General features: G+C 39.7%; 1 protein-coding gene across 2 annotated transcripts in view; it reads left to right on the top strand.

Annotated features, from left to right (window-relative positions):
* LOC144500368 (metal transporter CNNM2-like) overlaps window positions 1-17,125 on the top strand; it is a 254,478-nt gene that overhangs the window by 166,238 nt on the left and 71,115 nt on the right. For both annotated transcript variants that reach the window (XM_078223142.1, XM_078223141.1), the window contains one exon: window positions 14,879-15,022. In XM_078223142.1, coding sequence (XP_078079268.1) covers window positions 14,879-15,022 — 144 coding nt within the window. The remainder of the gene's footprint in view (window positions 1-14,878; window positions 15,023-17,125) is intronic.

Here is a 17,125-nt window from a genome sequence, read left to right as displayed (position 1 = left end):
GCATAGAAGGAGGCTATTTGGCCCATCATGTCTGCACCAGCTCCTGAAAAAGCTTATGTTAAAGGTTCTACCACTTTAAGCCCCCTCTCAAATCCAAAGATGTTTCTAGTATGAAAATTCAAAGGGGTTAAGGGTTTCATAATTTTTTTTAAATGTTGGTATTGTGTTTATCCTTTTAGAGACACTGATTTTGGCTTTTATTGCTAGGGGATTGGAGTACAGGAATGAAGATGTCTTGCTAGAGTTGTACAGAGATATGATGAGACTATATCAGGATAACCTGTGCAATTTTGCTCTCCATGTTTAAGAAAGGATATACTTGCATTGAAAACGGTACAGTGAAGTTTCACTAAATTGATCCCTAAGCTGGGAGAACAAAGAACAGTACAGCACAGGAACAGGCCCTTCGGCCCTGCAAGCCCGTGCCGCTCCCTGGTCCAAACTAGACCATTATTTTGTATCCCTCCATTCCCACTCCGTTCATATGGCTGTCTAGATAAGTCTTAAACGTTCCCAGTGTGTCCGCCTCCACCACCTTGCCTGGCAGCGCATTCCAGGCCCCCACCACCCTCTGTGTAAAATATGTCCTTCTGATATTTGTGTTAAACCTCCCCTCCTTCACCTTGAACCTATGACCCCTCGTGAACGTCACCACCGACCTGGGGAAAAGCTTCCCACCGTTCACCCTATCTATGCCTTTCATAATTTTATACACCTCTATTAAGTCTCCCCTCATCGTCCGTCTTTCCAGGGAGAACAACCCCAGTTTACCCAATCTCTCCTCATAACTAAGCCCCTCCATACCAGGCAACATCCTGGTAAACCTCCTCTGTACTCTCTCCAAAGCCTCCACGTCCTTCTGGTAGTGTGGCGACCAGAACTGGACGCAGTATTCCAAATGCGGCCGAACCAACGTTCTATACATCTGCAACATCAGAACCCAACTTTTATAATCTATGCCCCGTCCTATAAAGGCAAGCATGCCATATGCCTTCTTCACCACCTTCTCCACCTGTGACGTCACCTTCAAGGATCTGTGGACTTGCACACCCAGGTCCCTCTGCGTATCTGCACCCTTTATGGTTCTGCCATTTATCGTATAGCTCCTCCCTACATTATTTCTACCAAAATGCATCACTTCGCATTTATCAGGATTGAACTCCATCTGCCATTTCTTTGCCCAAATTTCCAGCCTATCTATATCCTTCTGTAGCTTCTGACTATCTGCAAGTCCTGCCAATTTTGTGTCGTCCGCAAACTTACTGATCACCTCAGTTACACCTTCTTCCAGATCGTTTATATAAATCACAAACAGCAGAGGTCCCAATACAGAGCCCTGCGGAACACCACTAGTCACAGGCCTCCAGCCGGAAAAAGACCCTTCCACTACCACCCTCTGTCTTCTGTGACCAAGATGTGGAGATGCCGGCGTTGGACTGGGGTAAACACAGTAAGAAGTTTAACAACACCAGGTTAAAGTCCAACAGGTTTATTTGGTAGCAAAAGCCACACAAGCTTTCGAGGCTCTAAGCCCCTTCTTCAGGTGAGTGGGAATTCTGTTCACAAACAGAATTTATAAAGACACAGACTCAATTTACATGAATAATGGTTGGAATGCGAATACTTACAACTAATCCAGTCTTTAAGAAACAAAATATTCGGGTAAGCGTTCTCCAAGGCGGCCTTCGCGACACACGACAGCGCAGAGTCGCTGAGCAGAAACTGATAGCCAAGTTCCGCACACACAAGGACGGCCTCAACCGGGATATTGGGTTCATGTCACAATATTTGTAACTCCCACAGTTGCGTGGACCTGCAGAGTTTCACTGGCTGTCTTGTCTGGAGACAATACACATCTTTTTAGCCTGTCTTGATGCTCTCTCCACTCCCATTGTTTTGTTTCTTAAAGACTGGATTAGTTGTAAGTATTCGCATTCCAACCATTATTCATGTAAATTGAGTCTGTGTCTTTATAAATTCTGTTTGTGAACAGAATTCCCACTCACCTGAAGAAGGGGCTTAGAGCCTCGAAAGCTTGTGTGGCTTTTGCTACCAAATAAACCTGTTGGACTTTAACCTGGTGTTGTTAAATTTATTCTGTGACCAAGCCAGTTCTCCACCCATCTAGCCACCTCCCCCTTTATCCCATGAGATCCAACCTTTTGCACCAGCCTACCATGAGGGACTTTGTCAAACGCTTTACTAAAGTCCATATAGACGACATCCACGGCCCTTCCCTCATCAACCATTCTGGTCACTTCTTCAAAAAACTCCACCAGGTTAGTGAGGCATGACCTCCCTCTCACAAACCCATACTGACTATCGTTAATGAGTTTATTCCTTTCTAAATGCGCATACATCCTATCTCTAAGAATCTTCTCCAACAACTTCCCCACCACGGACGTCAAGCTCACCGGCCTATAATTACCCGGGTTATCCTTCCTCCCCTTCTTAAATAACAGGACCACATTAGCTATCCTCCAATCCTCTGGGACCTCACCTGTGTCCAGTGGTGAGACAAAGATTTGTGTCAGAGGCCCAGCGATTTCATCTCTCGTCTCCCTGAGCAGCCTTGGATAGATTCCATCAGGCCCTGAGGATTTGTCAGTCTTTATATTCTCTAACAAACCTAACACTTCCTCCCTTGTAATGGAGATTTTCTCCAACGGTTCAACACTCCCCTCTGAGACACTCCCAGTCAACACATCCCTCTCCTTTGTGAATACCGACGCAAAGTATTCATTTAGGATCTCCCCTACTTCTTTGGGCTCCAAGCATAATTCCCCACTTTTGTCCCTGAGAGGTCCGATTTTTTCCCTGACAACCCTTTTGTTCCTAACGTATGAATAAAATGCCTTGGGATTCTCCTTAATCCTGTCTGCCAAGAACATTTCGTGACCCCTTTTTGCCCTTCTAATTCCCCGTTTGAGTTCTTTCCTATTTTCTTTGTACTTCTCCAGAGCTCCCGCCGTTTTTAGCTGCCTGGACCTAACATACGCCTCTCTTTTCTTTTTGACCAGTCCCTCAATTTCCCTGGTTTTTCCCTGGTTATCCACGGGAGGGCATTGAGGCTGAGCGAATTGGGCCCGTTTTCTCTGGCATTTAGAAGATTGAGAGGCAATCTAATTGAAATTAGGAGCATGATAGTGTAGACGTTAAGAGAGTGTTTCCGCTGGTCAAGGAATCTAAAACATGGGTACATCTCGGGATAAGACATCTTGGACTCAGATGACGGGAAATTACTTCACTCAGCGGGTTATAAATCTTTAAAGTTCTCTGCCCCAGAGGATTGTGGATGCTCTATCATTGAAGCATTTGAGGTTGAGGTAGACAGATTTTTGGTGTCTCAGGGAATTTAGGGATATGGGGAATGGACAGGGAAGTGAAGTTGAAGCCCAAGATCAGCCATGATTGTATTGAATGACAGAGCAGTCACATAGGGCCATGTAGTCTACTTCTGCTCCTATTTCTTGTGTTTCTGTGATTAACCTGAGATTTCCATATTGTAGATTGGATTTAAACCCCAAGCACTATTTACTAGTCTGTATAAATTTCTCTGTAGTTTTTGGCAAGGGTATTAAGTGCATTGCTAGTTACCAACAGCAGATACCAGAGGGTTTTATATGGAAGCCAGGAAAGAGTGTTTGCTAGTGTCTGTGGAATTTTGGCAGATATCTAAAATTGCTAAAACTGTTCTGTAGAAAACTACATTTGGAAAGGGTCTGTGGAAGACAAGAATGGAAACTTAAGACTATATTTATAGTTTGTCCACTGTTTTTATTAGACATTCTTTAAACATTGAGATATGTATGCTGCATATATAAGTTATGGGAAAATAACTTGTAAGGGTCTTGCAGTTTGCTTATATATATAAAAAAATCTAAATTTGGTGTAGATCTAACTAGTCTACTTCAGATAGATTCATCAGGGCAGACTGGCTGGTATTTAAACTATGCCCCATCTGTATTCAAATGCCTTGCTTGGAAACTATCAGATTAAGCAGTCGCCGCTTTGGTGAGAATATCACTGTAATGGAATGGAAAGTTCATTTGAACTCTAATATTAGTCTCTGTGGTTTTAAAGTTGCTTTGGAAAATTCATTCTAAATGATCACAAGCTGTGAATGGGAAACATTTATTTAACTTCAGTCATGCTGTATCTGAAGGAAATTTAAAAGACCGTCATATTCCTGGGAAACCAGATGTTAAATTTTCTTTTTGATGACTAAATTATTCTATGTATTGAATAGATTTGGTCACAAATTTGGACTTGCTGAGCTAATTTAATGTGTTTGGATTCTGACAGAATCTTGACAGCTGTGTTCGTGGGAAACAACAGGGCAGTACAGTACATTGCAAAAGTAGAGCATCATTAGAAATGCTATTTTAAGCTTCATCTCTGAGCACATCTTCTATAATGATTTTTGTAAAAATAAAATAATCACACTTTCCCAGCATCCTCTAATCTCATTTACTAACTGCTTGGGGGGAATGTTTTCTCTGATGCGTTATTGTATTAGTGTATCTGAAAGAATTAATACTTTTGTTAAGCATGGCACAGGGGAAACTTTTTCTCACCGTTCCTTGATTGAGACAAGTTAGAGGGAAACTTCCCAAGTTTCTACTGTTTTCCTTCCTTTGCAAGGTTTAATGAAATACAAGAAAATAGTTCAAGATTATACTCTTTCTATACTCAAAAAGCTCAACACCATCCAGGACAAGGCAGCCTACTTTATTGGCACTCAATTCACCACATTCAAAATCCACGCTGTCCACCACTGTTGCACAGTGGCAGCAGTGTGTACTATCTACAAGATGCACTGAGGAACTCACCAACGCTCCCTCAACAGCACTTTTCAAACCAGTGACCTCTATCAGCCTAGAAGGACATGGCAGCAGATGCACCACCACCTGCAAGTTCTGTTGCCACATCACTCACCATCCTGACTTGGAGCTATATTGCTGTTCTTCACAGTTGCTGGGTCAACTGGAATTTCCTTCCCATCAGCACTGTGGGTATACCTACGCCACACGGACTGCTGCAGTTCCAAGAAGGCAACTCAACACCTTCCCGAGGGCAATTAGGGATAGGCAGTCAATGCTGGCCTAGCCAGCGACACTCACATCCCATGAAAGAACAATAATTTTTTAAAAAGTGTTTAGATATTCCTGTACTGAATTGTAACAAAATATCTGAATTTAATAAAAGTGTGTGCCACCTTTTGAAATTCTAGACTATTTTCCCAGAAAATGTGTCTACCAGCCCTTTTTCTATCTTCCCCATGGCAATTGCCTGGTAATGTGTAACATCTCCACTTGTATTACTGCTCACCACGCAATAGCTTCATGATTATATGATCACCATTCTCTTAAATGGGAGATCTGAAACTGATGCCTGGACTGGGGTTAGACAAAGCTATGTGATAGCCCCAATACTATTTGCATCTAACAGATGCTATTCATCTCATCAAAGATCAACTGCCCTATGGTGTCAGTATTAAATACTGTCTCGATGGAAAACTCTCTAACCATGGCACCTCTGTGCCAAAACTAAACTACTACCTTGAATATACATGTTTTACAGTTTGCAGGTGACTGCAGTGCCATTGGTCACTCTGCAGTGGCTTTGCAAGCAACTCTCAATCTCCTTGAATCTGCATACAAAAAACAAGGCCCGCCCTCGAATGTTGCCAAAATCAAATTCACTTATCAATCCACATCTGATTGGCCAATTTTTCATTTCCCATGTATGTTGGAGAGACCCTGGAATATGTTAAAACATTTTTCATAATGTAACAGCTACCTCTCGCAAAAGGGCACCATTGATGAAGAGATCCAATGCCCAATTTGCTTTCTGCATTCTACAAACTACGGCAGTTAGTGTTGACAACGAAGTCTCCCAAGTAAACAAAGGTTCTCGTGAACAGAGCAGTCGTTGTCACCATGCTCTTGTACTGCAGTGAAAACTAAACTGTGCATTAACAACATAAAAAGTTCCATCATTAATGCCTCAATTATATCCTCCAGATCCAATGGGAGGGCTGTCAAACAAGAGGTGTCCTTGAAGCCAAGTCCACAGGCATTTGGGCAAAATTTCTTAAATCAACTTTGACAGACAGAACACTGTAATCATTGTGTAAAGATGCTTAGTACCATGAGGTGCAGCTTCACTAGAATTATAATGATTAATTATATGCATTGTTATCACCTCTCCCACTGAAGGTTTGTGAAGGTAATGTGTTCTCGCCAGTTTGTTAGTCTGTAAACAATTTATCTCGAATTAATGGACAGATCTCAACTAAAATTAGTACACAGGTTATGACCTAAGGAAGAACTGATTAGTTTTTGGCAAAGATCCAGATCTTGATCCTGGAATTTTTAAAGGACCTGTTAACGTTGGGAGATAGGGTAAGCTGACTTTGTTTTCAGAATATCATTTTGCTTAGATTGTTGTTGTTTGTTTTAGAATCTTGTGGATTGTCTCAGTTCCTGAGATGGAAATTGGCACAACTATCAAAATGTGAGCAGAGTTTTCACAGCAGGTTGTTGGATGTGGTTTGGCCTGAAGCCTTCTCTGTGAGATGTAGCTCCTAATAAAAAAAAAAATCATTTTTTCAGTTTCATAGTCAGGGGGCAGTTGGTTTAGCTCACTGGCAGGACAGCTGGTTAGTGATGCAGAGTGACACCAACAGTGCGGGTTCAGTTCTTGTACCTGCTGAGGTTATTCATGAAGGCATGCCTGATCCTCAGGTTAAATCACCAGTCAACTCTCACCCTCAAAGGGGAGAGCAGCCTATGGTCAACTGGGACTAAGGTGATTTTACCTTTAATTACAGAGCATTAATCAGGCAGGGAAAAGCCACAAGGAAGAGCTGCGTAATTGTAATAGAGTGGCGGAGATATGCTCTCCCCTGAGTGCCCCCTCTTTTTCCTTTTATTGACTTCAGTGTTAGTATTGCAGATTGAAAAGTGTTCATGCCTTTATTGATGTAGCTTGCACATTGCCGTTCTTATGAAAAATAAACCATTGTGAATGTTTGGTGTGACATAAGTGGCCAGGCATGTAATTAAAAGCAGGTCATTTTTTTCACCCTGTCACTGTGTCATTGTGAGAATTTAGATATGTAATAATCATTTGATTTTATTTTTTGTTGGCCTGTTGGATTCTGAAGACATTGGGATAAAACACACATTTTAGAAAGTAGAGACAACTTTGTTCCAAAAAATTGACCTTGTATTGTGCATTAAATCGTGAAGCTCCAGACAGTAATAAAATGGCACAATATGACTGTAAAAAGATGTATTCTGATAATTTGCCACAATACTGCATAATATAGAAATATTTGTATTGTAGTTTATTGTAAAAATTATCATCCATTGAGAAAATGGATGATAATTGCAACTTGCACATTTGTACAAGTGTTTCGGTGTGAAATTGTGAAGTTTCAGTCCAGTTATCAAGTCTAGTGTTCACAAATCCACTCTTTCCTATTCATGGTGGCTTTGGAGTGGAACCCACTTTTAAGTGGATTAAAAATCCCAGATAACTTATTTCCACAATTTCAGTAATAATGCTTAAATGGGAGTACAGTAGTTTTGAGAATACAAGCCACCTGGTGGTGCTCCTGCTACAAATCTATACTGCGGACGTTGAAGACTTTGGCAGACCTAATGACTGATATCGTTATTGAAATTAAGGGGCACGGTATTGTTTCACAATATATATGTATAATCAGAATCTGGTATTTATTAAAATTTGTTATGATGCACACAGATAGATTGAAGCAAGGTTTCTAATTTCAAGTTTGTAATCTCTTGGTTACAGATGATTTGTATTGTGGCTATTTGTAAGCTGAACATTGTAAAATTTAATTTTGGGGATTCTGAATAATAAAAAGAATGTATAGTCTTAAATAAATTTCTGCTCAACATTATTATTTAATGCTATTTTATTTTTGGAACATGGAAATAACTGTTTGTAATCTTTCCCTTGGCATGCAGGTATTATATATAGTTCAGCACTTGAACATCTCTGTACTTCAGGTGTATATTGCTCTTAACTCCCAATGAAGAAGCCAAGTGTAAATGCCAGTTAAAATTGAGATGTGAACTGTGTTCTCCCTCTTGATAGCATGGTGTTGCATAGATTTAGACTTCCCAAATACAACCCTACCTATTTGCATTATTTTGAAAAGCCTTGGTTGTGGTGTGCAATAATGTTTAACTGGCATGTCTGATTAATTTGTTGTGTATTCAATTTGACTACATGTTATGAACTATGGACTATGAACATGGACTATGAAGAAAGGTTGAACAAATTTGGATTGTTTTCATTGGTACGTCGAAGGCTGAGGGGGGACCTGATAGAGGTTTACAAGATTATGACAGACTTCAATAGAGTGGATAGTCAGAGTCTTTTCCCCAGGGCCGAAGGGTCAATTTCTTGGGGGCATAGGTTGAAAATGAAAGGGGGGCAAGTTTTTCCCACAGAGGGTGGTGAATGCCTGGAACGCACTGCCGGAGGAGGTGGTGGAAGCAGATTCTGCAACGACGTTCAGGAGGCATCTGGATAAATACATGAATAGGCGGGGAATAGAGGGATAGGGACCACTTGGAAGCTAGAAAATATTAGATTCAAGAAGCATCTGTGTTGGCACAGACTTGGTGAGCCGAAGTGTTCTTTGAAAACTAAGGTCTGATTTTTGCAATGCTTGTTGTGCATCTTTAAGAATACTTTTCGGGGTTATATTTGATAGTCACAAAATTTACCTTGTGGCTCGCAATCACACACACCTGCATTTTTACAAAATATCCTAAATAATGGCAGACAAAAGTTTTTTTTAATGATCAAGCATTATAATGCCTGAATGAAATGTGAAAAGGTAGCCACTGATCCGTTTAATTTTTTAGGTAATTTATTTTCTGTAGTCTGCCTAGTGTCTTCACAGCATTGCTCGAACCAAATGCCAGCGTAACAACCAGATTGATATGTGAAACTACATATAACTGTTTGAGATGCATGTGCCCAAGGTTAAAGCCTGCATTTCATGTGTTCTTCAGCAAATTTTCAGGAAAAACTGAACAATTAAATTTCTCATTATATAAACACAGCACCAGATAAATCCCAGTGTGATACTTTTACCCATAATTGAGTGAACAGGTTTTAAATAATATGTTTAATAAGCTCAGTGGTAATGTCACTTCAAGACTTGAATAAATATATGATCAAGGCTGCTACTTCATTGATGTACTGAGATAATGCTGCGTTTCTTGGAAATGGAGACTTTTAGATGAGAAGATAACCAGACTGGCTTAGTTGCAAAGGCAGATGTAAAATGTCTAGTCACACTATTGAGAAGAGCAAGAGATTTATTATCTGGTTTCTTGGCCAACATTCATCTCTTAACCAATGCTGCCAAATCAGATTAACTAGTTATTTATCTCATTGAGATTTTGTGTGCAAATTGCCTTCCATCTTTGCCCATGTAACAGTGATGCTCTTCAAAAGCAATTTTATTGGCTGTGGAACATTTGGGATGTCCTAAGGAAGTGAAGGATTTTATATGAACACAAATTCTTTTTTTAATTTGAAATTTCAGTTAGGAAATTTGAAATTTCAGTTAAGAATTCAGTCACCTAATTCAACCTATATAAACCGGCTACAGAAAATTATATTATGATCTGCTGACCATGCTTTGTCATTTATCATGTCTTGATACTAATAGATGTAAATAAACAGTGTATCCAAACAAAAAATAAAAACTGTCAATGAGGCATGAGTTTATAATTTTGTAAAAATGCAATTTACAGAAGGCTGTGGATGTTGGATCAATACTGTATTTGCGATGAAACTTCTTTTTCCATACAGATATTGCTCACTTAATTGCCATGAAAGTTGTGGCGAGTTTAACATGCTTTTATTTGTTTACTGCCATGAGCAGCATTTACAACTGACCCTACTTTACTGTCCTTTGTAGCAGAGTGATGCCAGTTGGGAGATACACATTTTCAGAGTGATCATTAACAGTGTGAAGCTGCAAAAATATTTGTTGTAGTGATTTTTACCACTTGTGAAAATGGCCACAACGTTGTACTTTTTACACTGGATTAAAAAAATGTAATCAATGTACATCTCAAAATATTTCACCAATGTAGGTTATAAAATTATTGCTGTTATTGGAAACCAGACTTCTGAAATATTATAGCTGAGCCTCAAGTGAATAATGACCATGCAATGAAACTTAGTGGAAATTTTTAGGAACTCTTCTAATTGCACAATTTTTGTCCAAGAAAATATCAATTTAAACATTTACTGAAGTGTAGCAACTCCCTCTGACTTGTAATTTGTTAGATTGTTAAATGAAGGGGTGGAACCCAAAAACTGAACACCAAATGTGCCCAAAATGTTAGCATTACGTTGAGTTAATTGATAATCCAATTTTTAATCCAGGTAATTTATTCTGCTTATGAGATTGAAACAGTTTCAGTTCAACCAAAATGATTGTTGAATCCAATCATTAAAAATTCAACACACAAACCAGCATTTTGACCCAAGTCCTTATTGGTGTTTATCCTCTGCAAACTCACCACCATGGATGTAAAAACACAATTCTCCAATGCTCTGCTCTGCATCTCCTTCATCTTTTAGTCCTATGTCAAAGCGCAGATTTTGCATGCAGCTAATTCCTGGAAATCGTTTCAATCAGGTTTATGCATTTCCATACTATCGTCGCAACTCATATCAAAGTCACAAGTGACATTCTACATGATTGTGACAAAGGTAAACTTCTTCCTAATTTATTTTGCCCTTTGACATAATTAATCACACCATCTTCCTCCAATACTTTTCCACGTTGTCCAGCTGGGTGGCAGTGCTTTCCCATGGCTCCATCCTTATCTATCTAATTGTAGCCAGAGAATCTCTTGCAATGGTTTGTCTTCCTGTTCCTGCACCATTACCTCTGGAAATCCTCCCTCACAACGCTCCCCCCCCCCCCCCCCTCCCCTCCCCTGCCCCCAAGAAATCTATCTGTGGCCCCGTCCTATTTCTCATCTACATTCTGCCCCTTACTGACACCATCTGAAGGCACAGCATTAGTTTTCATGTGTACATTGATGACACCCAGCTCGACCTCACCACCACCTCTCTCAACTCCTCCACTATTGCTACAGTATTAGACTGCTTATCTGACATCAACTACCGGATGAGAAGACATTTCCTCCAGTTAAATATTGGGAAGTCGGGAGCGTTTGATTTCAGTCCCTGCTCCATTCACTAGCTACTGACTGCATCCTACAGCTATCGAAGATTAAGCTGGTCTGTTCACAATCTTGATGTCACATTTGATCCCAAGGCGAGCTTCTAGTCTTCGTATTCATGTCATTAGTGAAATCGCCTATTTCCATTCAGTAAGTTTGCTGTCAAAACCCTCAATTGGTGTCTTTGTTACCTCTAGACTCAACAATTGCAACATAGTCGTTTGTTGGGAGTATTGCTGAAAAAGGACACGCATCAAAACTTTTCGTCTTGTGTTCATACATTTGTGTTTACATTTGGTATTCTTGCAAATTGTCCTGAATGTAGGCCAAAAAGTTTCAATGACATGTCCTTTTTCAGCAATTACAACATACTGCTGGCTAGTTTATTAGATATTATCCTTTGTAAGTCATAGAACCCCTCCAGTGCAGAAGGAGACCATTCGGCTCATCAAACTTGTACCAACAACAATTCCACCCAGCCTATCCCCGGGGGCAATTTAGCATGGCCAATTAACCTAACCCGCACATCTTTGGAGTGTGGGAGGAAACCAGAGCACCTGAAGGAAGTCCACGCAGGCAAGGGATGATTGTGCAAACTCCACACAGACAGTCATCCGAGACCAGAATTGAACCCAGGTTCCTGGCACTGTGAGGCAGCAGTGCTAACCACTGTGACTTGAGGTCATCCAAATCTCTGCTCCTCCTAACATGCATCAAACCCCATTTCCCTATCACCTGTGTGCTTACAGACCCATATTGACTCCCAGTTAAGCAATGTCTTGATTTTAAAATTGCCATCCTCGTTTTTAAATCCTTTAATGCCCTTGCCCTTTTCTATTTCCGTAATCTCCTCCAGCCTCACAACCCTCTAATTCCACATCATTTTTTTTCCCTACATGGTGCCTTGTCAAAGGTTTCTCAAAGTCTTTATATTCCACAGTCATTGTGTTTCCCTCTTCCACCATATCTGCAACCTCCTCAAAGAACTCTTTCAGGTTTGCTAAGCATTATATTCCTTTCTGAATCTGTACTGGCTGCTTCTCATTATTTTCTCCATTCAAATATTGTATTATTTCATTTTTAATTAAATATTGCAAAATGTTCCCTCACAGATGTTAAGTTAACTGACCTGTAAATAGTAAAGTTACCTGTGTCTGAAAATGAATATTACGTTAGCTACTCTAATCCTCCAGATCACTTATATTAGTGGTGGGTAATCTGTGGCCCGGAGGCATCATGCCTCATGCGGACCACCTAGGTTCGGAGGGCCACCCACGAGACATTTTGTTGACCATTGCCCACGCGCACGTTCTGCTGATTTCAGTCTGCATAGTTCATTTCCTGTTGATATGACTGAGGTGATACACATGTAAAGCAAGGTCAAGTGAAGTAAGGTGCATGCTGATTGCACACAAAATTGACAGAGAGCCATGTGCTCCCTCTGAATTCAAAATGTCAATAATTCTTTAGTTTTTACCATTTGAAGTTGATAGTTCAAATAATATATAAATAATTAAGCATTTTCTATAACTCGCTATGAAATATTCGACATGTATTAAATGAATTTAATCTTATTCATGGGGTCACGGTTAGTGAACGAGCCTGATTTCAACCTTGTGGTGAGATGAAGGAGGCCGCTTATGCGGTTCTCTCATTAGCCCAGGTTGCTCATCACTGACTTACATTCTCAATTGAGCAGCACAGTGGGTTTGATTCTGGCCTTGGGTGCTTGTCAGTGCGGGGTTTGCACGTTCTCCTCGTGTCGCCATGGGTTTCCTCCAGGTGCTCCGGTTTCTCCCACAATCCAAAGGTGTGCAGGTTAGGTGGATTGGCCATGCTAAATTGCCCCTTAGTGTCGAAAGATGTGAAAGTTAGTTGGTAAATGCATGGGGATAGGGTGGAGGGGAGGGCCTGGGTGGGATGTTCTTCGGAGAGTTGGTGCAGAATCAATTGGCTGAATGGCCTCTTTCTGCACTGTAGGGATTCTATAATCTAGTGCCCTGAAATATAATTTTTAGGATCACGACCGTTTATTCTTTTATTTCCCACAGATCATTGGATGTACCCTGATACTAGAGGCATTAGTTAAATAAAGGAACTCAAATAGTTCTCTTTTTATTTATTATGGAATTACAGAATTGTTATGGTGCAGAGAGAGGTTATTTGACCTATTGTGTCTGCACTGGCACTCCAAGTGAGCAGTTTACTTAGTGCTATTCTCCTGCCTCTCTCTCCATAATCCTGCATATTCTTCCCTTTCAGATAACTGTCTAATTACCCTTTGCTTCAATTGAACCTCCCTCCACCACACTCTTGAGCAGTGTATTCCAGACCCGAACGATTCGCTGAGTGAAAATGTTTTTTCTCATATTGCTTTTGCTTTTATCTGTGGCCAGTTAACTTATAACTCTGTCTTCTTGCTCCTGATCCTTTCATAAGTGCTCCCTATCTACTCTGTCAACACCTTTCATTATTTTGAACAACTCTATCAAATCTCCTCTCAGCCTCTTTTTCTCCAAGGAAAACAGTCTCAACTTAAGTTCTTCATCCCTCATGAATCTTTCCTTCACTCTCTTCATGGCCGGCACCCAGAACTGAACATCAGCCTCAATTGGAGTATTAGCTTGCACGACTTCAATATGACCTCCTTCCTCTTGTACTCAATTCCCCTTTTAATAAAGCCCAGGATACTATGTGCTTTATTAACCATCTCAATTTCACCTGCCACCTTCAATGACTTATGCACATATGAACTTGGGTCCTTCTGCTCCTGCACCCCCTTTAGAATTGTACCCTTATTTTATATTGTCTCTCAATGTTGTTCTTACTAAAATGAAACACATCACATTTTTCCGCATTGAAATTCACCTGCCTCCTCTTCACCCATTTCACCAACTTGTCACTGTCCTTTTGAAGTTCTACACTATTCTTCCCACAATACTTCCAAGATTTGTATCATATCATAATATTTTTATCTCACTTTTAACCAATACTGGATTTTATTCCCTTCCCAATATCCTGTCAACGAATTGGGTTGTGTTTTGGTGAATTTGTATAAAAGTATTCTGGTATTTCTTCATATGGGTGTGCACATGCTACGCCTTGCATTTTATCATCCCTTCACAAATGCAGTAAGAATACATTACAAAGTGGTTTCAGTTTAACTCCTATTGCTTAATAGTTTCTTATGTAAAAGTACCATATTTTAAAATCTAGAGAAAAGAGCTGACGTTTTGAGTCTCGATTACCCTTTTTGAGAAAGGATCATCTGGACTCGAAACATCAGCTCTTTTCTTTCCTTACAGATGCTGCCAGATCTGCTGAAATTTTCCAGCATTTTCTCTTTTGGTTTTAGATTCCAGCATCCGCAGTAATTTGCTTTTATATTTTAGATCTATCCAAGCTACTTATTTCTCAATGACTACCATCTTTGTTCATGCTCAGATAAATTTTACTGATGAATGAAGATTAATGAAATGATGAATTTGTATAAGAGCATGTTTTTATTTGTATTTGAGTAAACTTAATCCTTCACGTGTGCATGTGCTTCATGTTTTATCATGCCTCAAAAATCACTTTGGTTTACATTAATCTTTCTTTCTTCCCTCCACCCTTTGTAGGTAAATCTCATCTGGCAATAGTACAGAGAGTGAACAATGAAGGAGAGGGGGATCCATTTTACGAGGTGCTAGGTATCGTCACACTAGAGGATGTAATTGAAGAAATTATCAAATCAGAAATCTTGGATGAAACAGATTTATATAGTGAGTGTTTACTTGTGCTATATAGGATCTTTAAAACATTCGCGGGTGGAATAATAATTGAATCTAGCACCATGTTTTTTTTAGAGGATGGTCTTTGGGGTAAATGAAATATGTAGTGTGCAACTTGTTCCATATGCAAAAACCTTTCAAAATATTGTTGTAAAAATACTAGATGCACATCTTTGCTCTTTGTGGAAAATTATTGTGGAAAAGAAAAATTAATTCTTCTTTTAAACATTCTATACACCATAGGAAGAGAGCCTAGCTTTGTTGGTTTTGGAAAATCGTGTGGTTAACACGTGGATAAACCTCTTGTTATGAAATAGGTTGAACCACAAGTTGTCTCCTATCCTTTAAATGTACCTGTGCAACTGTTCTGGTTTAGACCAACAATTGATCTCTGAGCATTCATGTAAAAGATAATCATAAAACCAGAGGAAAACAAAAAGGGCATCAAGCAAACTTAGGCAAAATGTCTGGAACTTTGCACATTCAACTGTGACACCTTGCATTGATCTGTGTAATAATGGGTTAAACGGGTGTTAGCTTTAATTAGTGCCTTATTTCACTGGGGAGCTATCTAAACCTCTCATGCAAGTATCAGTCTATGATTATAAGTAGATCTAAACCTCTCATGCAAGCATCATTCTACGATTATAAGTAGATTTTAGATGTTTAGTTTTGTTGATGTGAGTCAACCAATAGGGAAGTCAGGAAATTGTGGCAGTCTAATTTATAATTTAATGAGAAATTTAGACAAATTAAATCAAGTGAGGGAAAAAATATTTCAAGTGGGAAAACAACTTGGTCCAAAACCTCCAGTTATTGCTGGATATTTCAAATTCCAGAAGAGGGATGGGAAAAGGGTGAGTCTTTTAATTGGTTATTGGATGAATTCATTGTCCAAAAACTGTCCAGGATTAACATACAACAGCAACTTACTTGAAAGGCACCATATCATTGTAATGAAACATCCCAAGATGCTTCATAGGCCCGTTATAAAACGAAGTATGATATTAAATAATTTCTTGTCTTAACAGGCAAAGGAATTTTTAAATTGTAAATTTAGCAAACTAAAACTTAGAAGAAATTTGAATCCTTCCATCATCCAAAAGTGCCTTATCACTAATAGATTCCATTTTAGATTGTGGCCATTTTTGTTATCTAAGCAGATGGAATGGGAGGAATGAAAGCTGATGCAGCTCGATGGGCCAAACAGCCTCCTGTAACAATCCTGTGAGAGCACCGGTGGATTCAGCTAGCATTAAAGGATAGAAAATCTCAGACAGGTCGTGATTTTAATCATGGAGGTTGCAGTTTTTTATACAGTTTTGAATTACGACAGTTTCTAATCTTTTCATTTAAATTCTCCAGGGTACCCGCAGACAAATTTTGGATGTAAGTTTTATTTTTCCACTAAATGACTAACAAAAAAAATCTTCTGATGTGAAGCATTTAAGTTCTGATTCCAGTTCAGTAACAGGCCCAATTATTGACATGTTCATATCTGTGTATATAACTTGTCCATGAGACTTACTTGGATGTCAAGTTTGAATTCTGATATTGATCAGGGCTATATACTTCTACAAAATGGACAATGTTTTTTTTCCACACGATAAAGGGTACCCCGAACTCCATAGAGCTGGCAACCCACCCATCCCACCAGCATAGAGGTGTCTGAGACACCAGCAACATTTTATTACTCTAAGTGCTCTATAATCTGGTGAGAAAAGCTGGCTTTGCAGCTTAGGAGCAGGTTTTCTCTCAAGAGGGAGCTGGATGTGGCTCTTGCGGCTAAAGGGATCATGGCTTATGGAAAGAAAGTGGGAGTGACATACTGAAAGTCCATGATCAGCCATGAATATATTGAATGGTGGAGCAGGCTCAAAGGGCCGAATGGCCTACTCCTGCACCTATTTTCTATGTTTCTCGCTAGAGCCAGTATATTGGGAAATTTCACCAAGTATCTCTGTTAAGTTGACCTTCAAAGTGCTCCTTCCGGCAGGTGCTGACAGCCTTTCTGTTCTTGATGAGCACCTCTCCATTTTTAGTGGGTTAGGGCCTTGGGTGCTTGGGTCATTTGTGATCTTGATTGCGCTAAAA

The sequence above is a fragment of the Mustelus asterias genome, chromosome 11, assembly GCF_964213995.1.
Source record: "Mustelus asterias chromosome 11, sMusAst1.hap1.1, whole genome shotgun sequence".
NCBI classification, from domain to species: domain Eukaryota; kingdom Metazoa; phylum Chordata; class Chondrichthyes; order Carcharhiniformes; family Triakidae; genus Mustelus; species Mustelus asterias.
The sequence above is the reverse complement of the archived record's forward strand: the minus strand, read 5'-3'. Positions and strand labels throughout refer to the sequence as shown.